The sequence below is a fragment of the Phascolarctos cinereus genome, unplaced genomic scaffold (assembly GCF_003287225.1).
Source record: "Phascolarctos cinereus isolate Bilbo 61053 unplaced genomic scaffold, phaCin_HiC Scaffold_5;HRSCAF=322, whole genome shotgun sequence".
Classification (NCBI taxonomy): Eukaryota; Metazoa; Chordata; class Mammalia; order Diprotodontia; family Phascolarctidae; genus Phascolarctos; species Phascolarctos cinereus.
Window position 1 is genome coordinate 348,411,613 of NW_027555958.1, and position 14,586 is coordinate 348,426,198.

A 14,586-nucleotide genomic window follows, 5' to 3' on the forward strand; every position below is an offset into this window, starting at 1 on the left:
TGGTTGTAATGTAAAACATTGCTTACATTACTTTATAGTCGTATACTAAGAATTTAAAATTTTATTTATAAGAGTGTATTACTTGTACTTTAATATTTTAGTTACTTTAAGTATTTTTAAATTGGGTAAAAGTTAATAAGCTCTCATGGTTGCTGCACAGCCAATGGGTAAAAGTTAATAAGCTCTCATGGTTGCTGCACAGCCAATTTTGTTGATATACAAAGACTGAGTTGTGTTTTTGTGGGTTTTTTGCTGCCTTGGCACTACGATAGTAGTGATATGTAGTAGTAGAACTATATGATAGTATAGTATGATAGTAGTAGAACTATAAAGAAGGCTTAGCCCTGCGGCTGAATCATTTGATATGTGATACTCTCCCCTCTTTGAATGTGAACTCCTTGAGTGCAAAAGCTGTCTTTTCTATTTGTATCTCCTACACTTAGCACATCGCTTGGCCCCATTAAGTCCTGAAATACATTTTTATTCATTCATTGGTGGGTGATAATGGGAATCTCATTTGTTTTCCTGCTATAGACTCCAAAACACTTAGGTGAAAGGGAAAAAGGAAAAACAACTTGGCACATAATCCTGTTTGCAATTTCTTTTTCCTTTTTTTCATGCATTCCTTCGACCTGTTTTTGCTTCAATGCTCTGCTCACAAATACAATACAAAGAAGATCAGCCACTGCAACATATATTTAATTTTGGGGTACCCAACCATGTGTACCTAAGCTTTGAGAATTTTTTCCCATATGCAGTTAGCAATCTTTATTTTCAGTGGGTGGGTGAACAGCTAAATGACTAAGAAATAAGCAAGGTAGGTGCAAGTATAGTTTTCTTTCTGTTTCTTTATTTCTTTAGTATTTAGATAGTAGGGATGATGGGTTTTGAATTTTTCTTCTTTTTTGATCCCAACACTGGTGATTCATCAATGCCTGAGGTACTATTGCCAAAGATTGAAAGAATTCTTGATGTTTGTTATCACTTCCTCTGTTACCTATGGTCCTCCTCACTCCCTAACTTCCAGCTTGTCTAATGAAGACAATGTAGTACTATAGGAATGCTTTTATCCTTTGTTCATTTGTGAACTTTTTTCATATCAAATATATATTAGATCCTGTATCCATGGAGAAGAAGTTCATCCTTCTAGCGAATACACACACACACACACACACACACACACACACACACACACACACACACGCACGCGCACACGCACGCACGCACGCACTTCCAAAGAGCTAACTTTGACAAGAAAATGTATTTAACATCATGAGAAAATAGTAGATCGGACTATCTTGCCTTGCCCCTTGACAATAGCCAAAATCAGGATACTGGAAATGAATGCCTAATAGTTCATTTAGAAGTCTCTTAGATCCTCCCTCTCACCCCCCAAACCACTCAGAGAAATTTTACCCCAATCTTAATACTGGAAAAAGCCTGATTTTGATAGGTTTATCCTCCACCACTTTAGACTTGTATGGAAGAGAAATCAAGAAGCCACAAAAAGCTAAGAGAGCAAAGAAGAGAACAGCCATGTAAAGTCACAAAAGCTAAAGCCGCTAGAGGGGAATTCACAATGGAAGTAGGAAAGAGGCCTGCGTAGATGCTGTTGCCAGAACCACAAGGCATATCTCTTAGCAGATACTGTTTTGCTGATATCCATTCAAAGGGCAAGACCAAGGGGGTGATTCTCCATTTCCCTTCTCTCCTTTCATTCCCTCTTTTTTTGAAAAGCTGTGTGTTTGATGATCCCATCTCTTTCTTAAAAGTATGTTTAACTTTCAGAGGGCAGCTAGGTGGCGCAGTGGATAGAGCACCAGCCCAGAAGTCAGGAGGACCTGAGTTCAAATGTGGCCTCAGACCAAACACTTGACACTTACTAGCTGTGTGACCCTGGGCAAGTCACTTAACCCCAATTGCCTAAAAAAAAAAGAAAAAGAAAAAAAAGTATGTTTAACTTTCTGTTTACTTGTTCTCAAGCAAACAAACAATTGTGTTCATTGCAGTTGTCCACTAATTACTCATTGATATGTGTCATTGTTCAGATGCTAACAGAGAAGGGCAACTGTTGAGTGCCTGGATGGAGAAAGACAGATTTAAAGCTACTTTTGGCCAGAACGCTATCTCTGGCTAGAGTCTCAGAGCAATTGGAGCAAACTATTAATTCATTTTAAACTTCCCAAGGCAGAGAGAGATTACTTATACTAGGATCCCTAAGCATTGGGTGAAAAGCAGTGGATAGAGTAGCCTGACGAGCTAAGATGGAATTGAAATGGGGCCTCCACCATTTTCCTCTCATTGTTTCCAGCGGAAGAAGGAAGTAGCTACTGAGGGAGGGAGATTTCACTGAATGAATGGCCCAAAGGGAGGAGTGTACCAGACCACATAAAGGTGGGAACAAGTAAGACTAACTGACAGCCCCACCGTCCTGTTGAGGAGTAGATGCTAGGGGTGCTGGGACCCCAAAATCACGACATGCGGGTCCTGTCCAAAAGAATTCAACCCAAATCTTCTTTCAGCCAAAGACAAGGTTTATAAAAGATGAGCCAGATAGGCCAGACTCTTTGACGAGTGGGCGTAAGGAAGTCTCAGCCCCTAAACAGTGGCCAGGATAGATCTTATATATAGAAAGACTGTGGGAGGGATCTAGGAGTGAACAAGTAGTTTTGGGGTGACTGGGGGCGGGGGACTGGGAGAAGGGGCATCTTGATGGGAGTGGCCAGTACTGGAGGAGGAGTTTAGGGAGGATCTTGAAGCTGGGGTGAGTGGGGTGGGTCCTGGGAGTATCCAAATGGGAGTGTCCATCAGGAATGGACAGTGGAGGGCTAGGCTTTATTAGGGTAACAAAGAACTGGAATATAGGGCCAAGAAGATAAGGAAGAGGTTGAATGGGGTCTGGATAAGATCAAGGATGGGAAATATAACCTAGGGCTATAAACAATTGGGGATTGGGCTTAATTAGGGTATCAAAGAACCAGTTGATAGGAATAATAATGCTAGACTTCCTTGACCAGGTAAGTGAGTTCAAGGAAAGTTTAAGGGTTTTCTGGGCCCATAGAAAAATGAGACTCAAATTCTTTTTTGGGGTGAGGGGCATAGGTCTCAGCTTGGGTCCATACCCCATCAGTCCTGCTTACCAGCATGACACCACATCACCACCATGACACCATTAAAAGTATATTATAGCATTCAAATGCTTTGTTTATTTTTCTAATAAAATACATATTTCTGAAAATACATTTTGTTTGGTTTTGTTCTAATGTTCCATTTGGCAGTATTGAAAACTTTATACACGTGCTTCCCTTGCTTCTTCTCTTTGATTCCAGGGCAGCCTCTTAGTTTTTGGCCTGGAGTCAGGAAGGCTTACTTGGAATCATACAATATTGAAGCTGATAGGGTCTTTAGAGGTCACTTAATTCAACCCCCTCATTTGACAAATGGAGAAATAGAACTACAAAGAGGACTTGTAGTCACATGGCTTATTAAATGTAGCAAAAAGAACTAGATTCCAAAGAGATTGGAACTTCCCTTCTTCCTTTTACTTTTTGAGATTCTCTTCTCTTTTCCCCCATTTCTTTCCAGTTCCTTCACATCCTTCTTCCACAGTGTCTTATGGAAAAGAGGACAATAGTGAAATCAAACTATTTTGTATTTATTATTGATGAAGAGATTACTTTTCTTGCCAGTCACTAAAGGGCTTCTATAAAAGCTATAATGCTGTAATTTCCAAATTTCTTCATTACATTTTGGAATTTGTCTATGACTGTTTTGGTTATCTTGAATAATTAGTTTTTCTATTACTTAAATTATTCATCCAGAAAATAGAGATTAAGATTATATTCCTAATATTGTTTTTATTTTAAAATTAGTTCAGAGCATGCTTCATTCCCATCTCTCCTTCATTTCTTGCTAGCCACCAGAAGCTGAGGAACGCTATTTATTTGTGGATCGTGCTAGTGATTGCTTTCTATGGTATTTCCTATCAAGGTAAAAACTTTTAAAAATCTTTATAGGCAACTTTATATAGCACTTTGAAGTTTGCAAAGTATTTTACATACATTATCTCACTTGATCTCATTAATACTTTTATGTGTTCAAGTTCAATTTTTTTATGTTGTATATATGGATCATTCATTTTGTGTTTCCTAAACTAGCTTCCCATCACTGCTGTAATAAGTGAAATCTGAAATAACCATGGAAACCAAGGTTCAAGGTTCTGAGCATGTCACTTGATTAAGAAATACATGTCAATTGCATAATGAATTGGGGTCAGGCCTCCTTGGCTTGGCACTGGACCCAAAATGCAGGAGGAGACAGATATTTATGCATTAAAAGAAAACAATTAACAGAATATAACCAGGACACAAGATTAGGTCATTTGATTTCTAATTGGAGGAAAGATTAGAGGCTTTCTGAGTAGGGAAGAAAAAGTAACTGATTGACCAGTATGAGGCCAGTGTTCAAATAAGACATAAAAGTTTGCTTGAGATGTATAATGGTGAGAAAACTCCTTGCATTGATCTTTGGATCTGACTAGGTTTCTGATTGGCATAACATAGTTACTTAGTTAAGGGTCTGTTAGCAACAGATAGAGATGGTCCAGCTTCCCAGCCATGTAAGTCTAAGTTCAAACAATGCAATAAAGTTTTCTCACAATTCCCATAATTGAATAAAGTTTTCTTACAAAACAGAAATAGGAAAGGGAACCAAGATAGATCCAGAATTGAGTCACAAGATGGAGTCAGTGTGGTTCTCGCACTTTCTACAATTCTCTCAATCTCTCCTACACCTTTGATTTATGAGAGGAGGGACCAGCCCACTACCCCCACAGATCACTAATCTATAAGTCAAATTTATAGGGTTTTTAATGTGTTCATGCTCACCATCAACATTATGTACCAAGAAAAGACCACTGTAAAAAGACTTGAGTTCTAATCTGGCCTCAGACACTTGACACTTACTAGCTGTGCAACCACAAGTCACTTAATTCCATTGACTAGCAAAAAAGAGAAAAGAAAAAAAAAGAAAAAGGAAAACTGAAAAAAGAGAAAACAAAAACCAGGAACAGACCACTGGAAAGCATCCATTTGCATGGCTTAGTGCAACAGCTAACACAGAGTCCAAGAACAATAATGACGATATGCAAACCTTGTTAAATAGATTGTATAGGTAAATTAAGTCTGGCTACAAATCAAACTACTTAGAGGGCTCATAATGGACTCTTTTTGAGAGGGGAGACTTATGTCACCAAGGTAACCAAGAAATCTCAGGAAACATAAACACCAAGAAACTAAAGGTTAAAGCACACAATGGTGATCATCAATATTAAATAAGATCAAGTCTCTTTGTATCTTAGTAACTCACTCCCAATGTCCATTTAATTAGCACATTTTTGAGTCCCAGATGTCTCATGTGGTTGTCTGGTCTCTGGAAACACCTTCTCTGGGACTTTCTAGAATAGGCCTCATTTTCAGGACTGCTGTGAAGGGAGCTCAGATTCTCTCCTTCTAAGTTACATGTAGATATTCCTAGATAATTCTCCTAACATCTTCAGTAACAAGACTTAATGCATTTTAGCACAGTCTCTTAAATTTGGTTTTCCAGTAACTACCTCATGTGGTAAAAACCAGTTTGAGCCATATGGTTCTGATCCTTTTAACAACAGAATTAAAAGAACATAAAATTAGGAACCCATAATTGATGTGAAATTTTAGGGAATTTCAGTTTTTATATCTATTACTCGCTGTTTCTGTCTTTAACTAAATCCTATACTTGATATAAGAATCTTTTTAAAAAAAAAATATTCATGATGATATAAGTTATTAAATGAATCCTTTTCTGTCTTTTGAAATTATCAGACAAATACTTTAAAATGGGGAAATAATTTCACTTTCTTTACAATTCTCAGTGCAATTTTACATGTAAAATCCTTAATCCAGTTTTGAGAATTTATTACCAAAACATTTTCAAAGCCTGAACTTCTATTTAGAAACATTTGGAAGCCAATTGTATACATATGTATCTTTCCTAAAAATAGGACAGAACAGAAATATATCCTAGGTATATGTGTGTGTATGTGTGTGTGTGTATCTTAATCCTGTTACTTTCTCAAAATTTACTATTCATTTAATTAGGAAACTTTTACATTATATCTTTGTCTAATTCCTCCCTGAGGAGGGCATCATCCCTGTATTATAAGCTAAACACAAATAAAGATTAAAATTGTAAGATTTTCATATTTGCATCCTATTATAGTAACTCAGAGATGTTCCAATATGAATCTATTAATTAGTAGATTTAGTAACATACTTACAAAATTTCTACTGCTCAACTTCCCTGATTGTAGAAATTTGCTATGAAAGTAAAGGGAAGAACATAGTTATAACACTGTCAAGACTCTTCCCCGAAATGAGAGTGATGCAAGAAAATCATGAAAAACAAGTCAACAGCTTGCTAAAGAAGACCCAAAAAAATACTGAAGAAAAAAAACACCATAAAAAATAGCCTAACCCAAATGGCAAAAGAGGTCTGAAAAGCCAATGAGGAGGAAAATGCCCTAAAAAGAAAAATTGGCCAAATGGAAAAGGAAGTCCAAAAGCTTACTGAAGAAAATACTTCCTTAAAAAACAGAATAGGGCAATTGGAAGCTAGTGACTTTATGAGAAATCAAGACACTGTAAAACAAATCCAAAAGAATGAAAAATCAGAAAACAATGTGAACTATCTCATTGGAAAAACAACTGACCTGGAAAATACATCCAGGAGAGAGAATTTAAAAATTATTGGACTATCTGAAAGCCATGATCAAAAAAAGATGTATAGACAGTGAGAAAAGCTTTCTCTTGGATGGGGTGGGAGGAGCTGTCCAAAGGGCATTTCAAAAGGAGATATATGTAATTTCCCCCCTTGGGCCTGCCACACAAATAGAACAATGCTAGGAGGAGAACATCAGGCCATTTTAGATGAATCTCAATACCCAACTTGCCAACTGTTATTTTAAACTCCTTACTCATACTGTCAGCTTGGCCTGAGATTGGGGGTGGTAAGGTGTGTGGAATTACGGAGTCACTCCTAGAAAAGAGTAGATTTGGGATAGGATAGAATGAGTCTACTACAGGACTGAGTGCCTTTATCAGAGTCAGTTTGGGCTAGTGGGCTGAAGTGAGAGACAATCTCCTTCAGGAATATTTTAGCAACAAATCTACCTGTGGCATGAGAGCCTGGAAGGGTCTTTACACACCAAATGAACCAGGTGAATGATAACAAGACATACCTTAAACTGTCCAACCTTAGGCATACAAATGAAATCAATTTGTAAATGCTCAAAGTGTGTATAAGCTAAGGGAGACCCACCATAGGCTTTGGTGTGGAAACATGTTGGTTATAAGCCTGGCAAGTAGGCAAAGAGGCACATATATGGGCAGCTATGTTGGTGAAACCTGGAGCAATCCAAATCCTCCTAATGGAATCCACAATTCCTTGAGTGCCAAAGTGCCCCTCCTGTAAACAGATAGACGTATCTCATGATAGAAACTCCAGGGAAGGAATGGTTTGTCCTTCAAACACACCCAGACCCTGAAAACCTATTTTGCCTTATACAGTTGTTTCCACTTCTCCACTTCAGAGTTATCACAGGAAAGAGAGAAGTTCTCATCACCAGAAGGCTGCATGCTTGCTTGACAGAGATGTTAGCATGATCAGTCCCTCCTATGGGAACAGGGAACAACAGCCAGGGTAGCAGGAAATTCCAGGGCAGACAAGACATGTTTGATGAATCCCACATCTGCAATGAGCTTACCAGCAGATATTAAAACTTCCTTCTGTAGCCATCACGGCAGACACCAAATGCATATCTTGAGTCTGTATAGATTATGGCCCTTTTTCCCTTGGCCAGATGATGCGCCTGGTTGAGGGCCTGGGTAAGGGCCATGAGCTGAGCAGCCTGAGCCCTGAGATTAGAAGGCATACAAGGTATACTCAGAAATTATATCAGCACCAGTATGGTGGGGACCATCTCTCATTATGGATGACCCATCCATATAGAAAATAAAGCCAGAGTTCTCTAGAGGAGTATCAGAAAGATCATTATGGGGCTTTTCAGCCTTGTCTGCTACAGAGGCATAGTTATGTAATGGCTCTTCAGAGACTGGTCAATCAGGGAGTGATGTGGCAGGGTTGAGGACTGCACAGCACTTGAGAGTGATGTTTTCATTACTCAGAAAAGTCACTTCATATTTGGTGAATCTCTGATCTAAGAAGGCCTGAGTCTGGTGACAGAGTAAGAGTGCCTCAACTTCATGGTGGCATTGCTTTATCAAAGGGAGCCCCAAACCAAATCACAAGCCTTGTCCGCTGAAAGGGCAGTGGCAGCTATGACTGAGCTATAGCTCAGCATCAAGCTGAGCAGAATAATGAGTTATCAGGCTCAGAATGCGACCTAACGCTTGAGTTAAGACACCAGAAACTACCCCCTACCCCTGCTCAGTATAGAAAGAGTGAAGGACCTACTAGGAGTCTCAATACAGGTATGGATAACAGGCCCTTTTGAATTCCCAACAGAGTTAAGAGATGTTGATCTAGCTTCAGAGGTTTTTGGAACACAGTTTTTAGAGCAATAAGGGTAATGTCACTGAACAAAGGTATCCATTGTCTGCAGTATCCAGCTGCTCCAAAGATGGCCCTCAGCTGCCACTTAGTGGAGGGTACAGAGCGTTGTTGCCTGAATGCATTTAGGAGAAACAGAATGTAACCTAGCAGCCAGTATAAATCTCAGATCTTCCACCTGTGAGAGGTAGCATTGGACATTAGATTTAGAGACTTTCTGGCCTCTTTGGTGAAGCTCCAGTAATAGGTGATCGTTATCTTCCTGGCAAATCTCAGCATCTAGCATAGCTAGCTGTCTAAGAAGAACCACACTGCCTATGATCATGACTATCAGTTTCTTGAAGAGAGAAGATGGTTGTAGCCTTCCTCTCTTCTTTGGGAAACTCAAGCTTAGTCAAGACAGGGGTGAGTAGGATGGAGGTACAGAAAGCAGGAGACGACAAGGAGGAGGTGAAGAAAGAGCTATAGCTAGCGGAGAGTGCTTAAGAATAAAGGAGAGGTAGCCAAAAAGGTTGCATTGGGGCAGAAGAGGATATAGGAATGGGAAAGAAACTGGCAAGGCAGAATAGAGAGATGGGGACAACAGCAAAGGAGTAGAAGGGGACCAAGGAACTGAAGATGAAAAGATTAAGGCAGGGTGGAAAATCAGGGGTGAGGACAAAGAGTGAGAAGAAGTTAAGAAGTGGGAGAAGAAGAAGATAAAACAGGGTAGAGATGTGGGAAAGCCAGAGAAAGAGAGGACACCTCAGAGGGTATTAGTCAGATGCCATCAGATGACCTAAATTTAGTTAAAGGACCAGTTAATTTGCTCCACAGATATCAGTATTCTAGCTGCTTTGAGATTTTATCTGCTCTGACTAACCTTAAATCTTTCAGCATATGATAGATAGGCAAAGGTACTGAACTGAGGCCAAAATAATTCATTGGCTGAATTTTTCCCCACTGCAAACTAGATATCATAAGATCTAACTGCTTCTTTTTCAGTCATCTCTGGCTCAGTTGGGAGATATATTTTATCCCATGCTTCAAGGAGTTTTTCTGAGGGAGTTCCTTTGCAACTCTAAATCTATGCTCCTATGATCCCTTAATAACCGTGGAATGCCCAGATATCAGGCCTCTCACCATCTGGACCAGAGCCTCTGGAACCAGGCCTCTTACCACCAAAACCTTGTCCAAGAGCATGGCCACAAACACCAGTCCAAACACATCTCACATATGTAGGCATCAAGCATCCCATTGCTATATTGGGATAAGGCAAAGAATCTAATGTCAAATGTGAATTGAAACAAGGCCTTGGGATACTGATTACCAAGTATTTACTACCCCAGTTTCCCAAATTGATTGCTTCCTTCTCCCCCGTATTTGGAGGAGAAAAAATCTGATCCCTCCCTCCACCATCATAGGATCTTTTAGATGAACGTTCCAATCAGATCATGCTTTGCTGTTACCAACAATCACCCTGTCCCAATCCCTAGGGTTCAGAATCCCCAGCTACCTAAGCAAAACCTCTCTTCTCCTGCTTGCCAGTCCCTGCTCCTTCATCCTCATCCACTTTAGCCTTACCCCTCCCTGCTCTGCCCTCCCTTCCATTGTCTTCTTTAAAACCCCTGTTCTGTTGTTTAAAAATAAAAAACTTCCTTTCATCTTAAACCTCTTTGTTTTATACCCCTTCCATCTTCTTGCATTCACAGAAACCTAGATTTCCCAAGAATACCCTACATCCCTGGCTTCCCTCTCTACTACTGAGCATTCTTCCTAAGGCTTTCTGGCATATACTATTCCCAGGAGGGAGAGATGACGTAGTCCTTGTTCTGAGCTTCCACTTTCAGATCCTTCCCCTTCCACAATTACTCAGCAACTTCATCTCCTATGGAATTCCCTCCATCCAGGTGAATGGCCCTTTCTGGATGCTAATTGTTATCTATCAGCTTCCAAGTCGTTTCCCTTTTTCCTCGTACAATTTATCACCTGGCTAACAGTTTTGTTCTCCAGCTCACAAAACTTCATACTTGGAGACTTCAACACATATCCTGCTATCCCTTAAGCATTCTCTCATTTTATTCATTTTCTCCAACTCCCAGCTCTCTTAGCTTTTTGGCCACACACGGTATTGTATGTGATTTTACCATCACCATAGCTAGTCTTCCTCCATTATAAATGATCTTTCTTCTCCCTTGCTACAACCACCTATCCTTTCATCTCTTTTCTGCCTGGAGCCTTCAAAATCCTCACTGCAGCATCAATTCACATCACCCCTTCCTTTTTTCCTATGCTATCTGCTTACTCTGCCTTCCATTTCCTCCCTTCACAATCTTAACCCTATAGCTAACTCCATTTCTTGACAAAAAGGTGGTGGACTGAAGATGAAGAACAGGACGTATATTTTTGGACACAGCCAATAAGGGAATTTAATTTGCTTGACTATGTGTATTTGTTACAAGGGCTATGTTATTGTTGTTGTTTTCCTTTTTTCTGAGGGGAGTGGGTAGGAAGATGGGTTGGAGGGATATGAATAGTTTAGGGAAAAAAGTTATTGAGTTATCCTTTTTTTCTTTTTAAATGAAGAGAATAGAAGGGAGGCCAGAAAAAGCAGAATAACTTTGACAAGCCACAGGCTAAACATATACTTAAAAAGAAAAGCAAGCTGTACATAAGACAGAACTTTTGTTTCATGTATAATTCTATTTTTCTGTTCCATTATGTATATGGAAATGTCCATTTCATTTGGTGTTTGCTAAGTTCAGAATAAAATTTTTTTAACTCTATAGTTAAACTCATTTCAATTCTGTTACTATACTCTGCTCTCAATTCCTTTGGCCTGATGAATGTTAAAATTTGTCTTTACATGTAATTAGAAAAAAAATACTATTTTTAAAAAAGTAGGAACCAGACTGTGGAGGGCTTTAAATGACAGACCTAGGATTTTGTATTTTATCCTAGAAATGATAAGGAGCCACTGAAGATTTTTCAGTAGGTCAAGAGCATGCTCAAATTCATGTTTTAGGAATATCAATTTGGCAACTGTGTGGAAGATAGATTGGAGAGGGTATAGAATGGAAGAAAGGAAAACATTCCAAAAATACAGGAATGAGGTGATGAGTGCCTGAACCAGGGCAAAAGTGGTGGAAGTAGAGAAAAGAGGATAACAGAAGATAAGTTTTGGAGGTAGAATCAACACAGTTTGGTAATTGAATAAGTTGGTGGGTGAGGGAAAAAGAAAACTTAATTACAGCTATTGAAATGAATTTGTTGTGGACTTTGAACACAATTTCAAAAGAAAAATTCTAAAAATGTCTTTCAGTGGAAGCCCTTTCAGTAAGTAAAAAGTCTCTCAAGGCAGCTATTTTAAAAGAGACAACATTATTTTGGAAACGTAATTTCTGGAATGTTAAAAATGAATTATAATCTTACCTCCTATATGAAATGACCAGAGAGAAATTGCAAGGCAAAACATAAATAGGTGTCTCATAGTGGGGTGTGTGTGTGTGTGTGTGTGTGTGTGGGTGTGTGGGTGTGTGAAAGGAAATTCAAAACTAGAAAAAGATCAATGCAGTTGGGAGTATTTTGGAAGACTTTATGGAAAATGCAAATCTTAACTTGAACCTTTTAGAAAGTTTAGGGTTTGAATTGATAAAGGAGGGGGAAAGGAATTTAAGTCAGGGAAAAAACATCTTGAATTGAAGTGCTGAGGTGGAAACAAGCACGCCGTTTGTAGGGGCCAGCAAGGAGTAGTCTGACTAGAGAGAACTGGCTGTGTTTTGGAACAGTGAAAGATGAAATTGACAGATAAATAAGACCAATGATTGTAAAACCTCAAAAACCAACTGAGGAGTATAAATGTAATCTGATTAACCATACAGAGCTACTCTAGATTTTTAAGAAACAGTTTTAAGAAGATTAATCTGACAATGAATATTACTGATGTTAAAGGAAGCATATCCAAGGACCTAATAATATTTGTGCATACATAATTAAAAGTAGATGCATAACAATTATGGCCTTTATTTATTGTTTACTTAAACATGTTTAATTTTTTTTCAGTCACATGGAAAACAGAGACCTACAGGTAAAATTAATCTTTATATTCTGTATATCTTTTCAAGATATTTCTTATTTCTTGCCTTTCTAATGCTCTAGAATAGTAATTTATAACTTTGATATTGACTTTACTGGGAGGAGGGTACAAAAGCAGTGAAATAAAAATGAGATGTCATAACTCAGAAAAAACAGAGATTATTGCTTAAAATATTTTTGATTACATAGTCAAAATATTTTCTGTTACTCTCAACAGTAATTTAATAAAATACCAGGCAATAGGACTTGGAATTCTGATTTATTTTTTCTTTAGCAATGTTGGGGTATTTGACAGTGAGGGTTCTTTCCACGTCCTCTAAAATATCCCTTGTATGGCTAATTCATATGCTTCCAAGAGGAGGAGCAAAGAGAACCACAAAGTGGGTTGGAGTGTGAGGGTGTGGAGAAACAAGGCTGTTTACTGCTAGTGAAGGAGATATTGAGTGATGAGATAGATCTATCTCAGCCCATGGTATGAATCTAAGATCATAGAAATTTAATTACCAAGATTAGAGTCCACTAGATCAATTTGAGCAATGTTTTTAGGAGCCCATGAAATAAATACAAATGCCTTGGATCTTTTTAAAATTCAAATTTTCTTTATTATTATTAACAATCACCAACAAACATTAACATTTCAGTATATGAGGGATAAAAAAGGATTATATATGAAACCATGTACTTGTGTTACGTGACTATTTTCTAAAGCATGTATCAAATTTAATAAGATTGCTCTGTTTGGGTCCCCTTCTGAACTTCTTTCTGTTTTTTTGTTTGTTTTCCCTGTTTCACATCCATTCCACCCTTCCTTTCTCCTGCATGACACTAAAAATTCCCCAGACTAGCTTAAATGTAATGGTCACTCCCCTTTGCTCTCTGGAATTCTTTCAAGTGATTCAGCTACCTGACTCTTATGCTAAGTATTCATCCGTGCTCCTGAATCTAAACTATTTAATCTCAGATAACAACCTTATTATTTTAAAATACACTTTCTACTAATCTCTACCTACTAGACAACATTTGATTAAAAGTAATAGAAACCATCCATTAAAAACAATTGTCCTTGCCCCAAAGAAGGAACTACTCACTGTTTTGAGGATCATATATGAAGTTACAAACTCAATAAGCCTTCACAACAGTTTTCCTTTTCAGTAATATGTTTGTGTCTGTTGTTAATTTTTTTCAAATATTTTATTTTTTCCAATTACATATAAAAGCACTTTTTAAAATTTAATTTTTTAAAATTTTAAGTCTAAATTCTCTACCTTCCTCTCTCTTTCACTCCCCTCTCTCCTCAGTGAGAAAGCAAGCAATTTGATGTAGGTTATTCATGCAAAACACATTTCTATTATTAGTCACGTTGTAAAAGAAAACACAGAGCAAAACAAAAACTGCAAGAAAAATAAAGTTTTAAAAAATATGCTTCAGTCTGCATTCAGATTCCATCAGTTCTTTCCCTAGAGGTGGATAGCATTTTTCATCACAAGTTCTTTGGAACTGTCTTGATTCATTGTATTGCTAATAGGTAAATCATTCACAGACGATCATCATACAGTATTACTGTTACTGTACAAAATTCTTCTTGTTTCTACTCCTTTCACTTTGCATCAGTTCATGTAAGTCTTTCCAGGTTTTTCTGAAACCACCTTGCTCATCATTTCTTTTTTTTCTGCTCATCATTTCTTATAGTACAATAGTATTTCATTACATTCATATACCATAACTTGTTCAGCCATTCCCCAATTGATGGGTATCCCTCAATTTCCAATTCTTTAAGACCACAAAAACTGCTGCTAGAAATATTTTTGCACATATAGGCCCTTTTTTTTTTTAAATCTCTGTGGGATATAGACCAAGCAGTAGTGTTGCTGGGTCAAAGGTCATAGTTTTATAGCCCTTTGAGCA

At 38.0% G+C, this 14,586-nt stretch overlaps 1 protein-coding gene across 1 annotated transcript in view; it reads left to right on the plus strand.

The window, feature by feature from the left end:
* CATSPERE (catsper channel auxiliary subunit epsilon) overlaps positions 1-14,586 on the plus strand; it is a 177,575-nt gene that overhangs the window by 43,213 nt on the left and 119,776 nt on the right. Inside the window, exons 5-6 of the mRNA XM_020982097.2 lie at positions 3,917-3,990; positions 12,649-12,673. Of these exons, the coding sequence (XP_020837756.2) occupies positions 3,917-3,990; positions 12,649-12,673 (99 nt within the window). The remainder of the gene's footprint in view (positions 1-3,916; positions 3,991-12,648; positions 12,674-14,586) is intronic.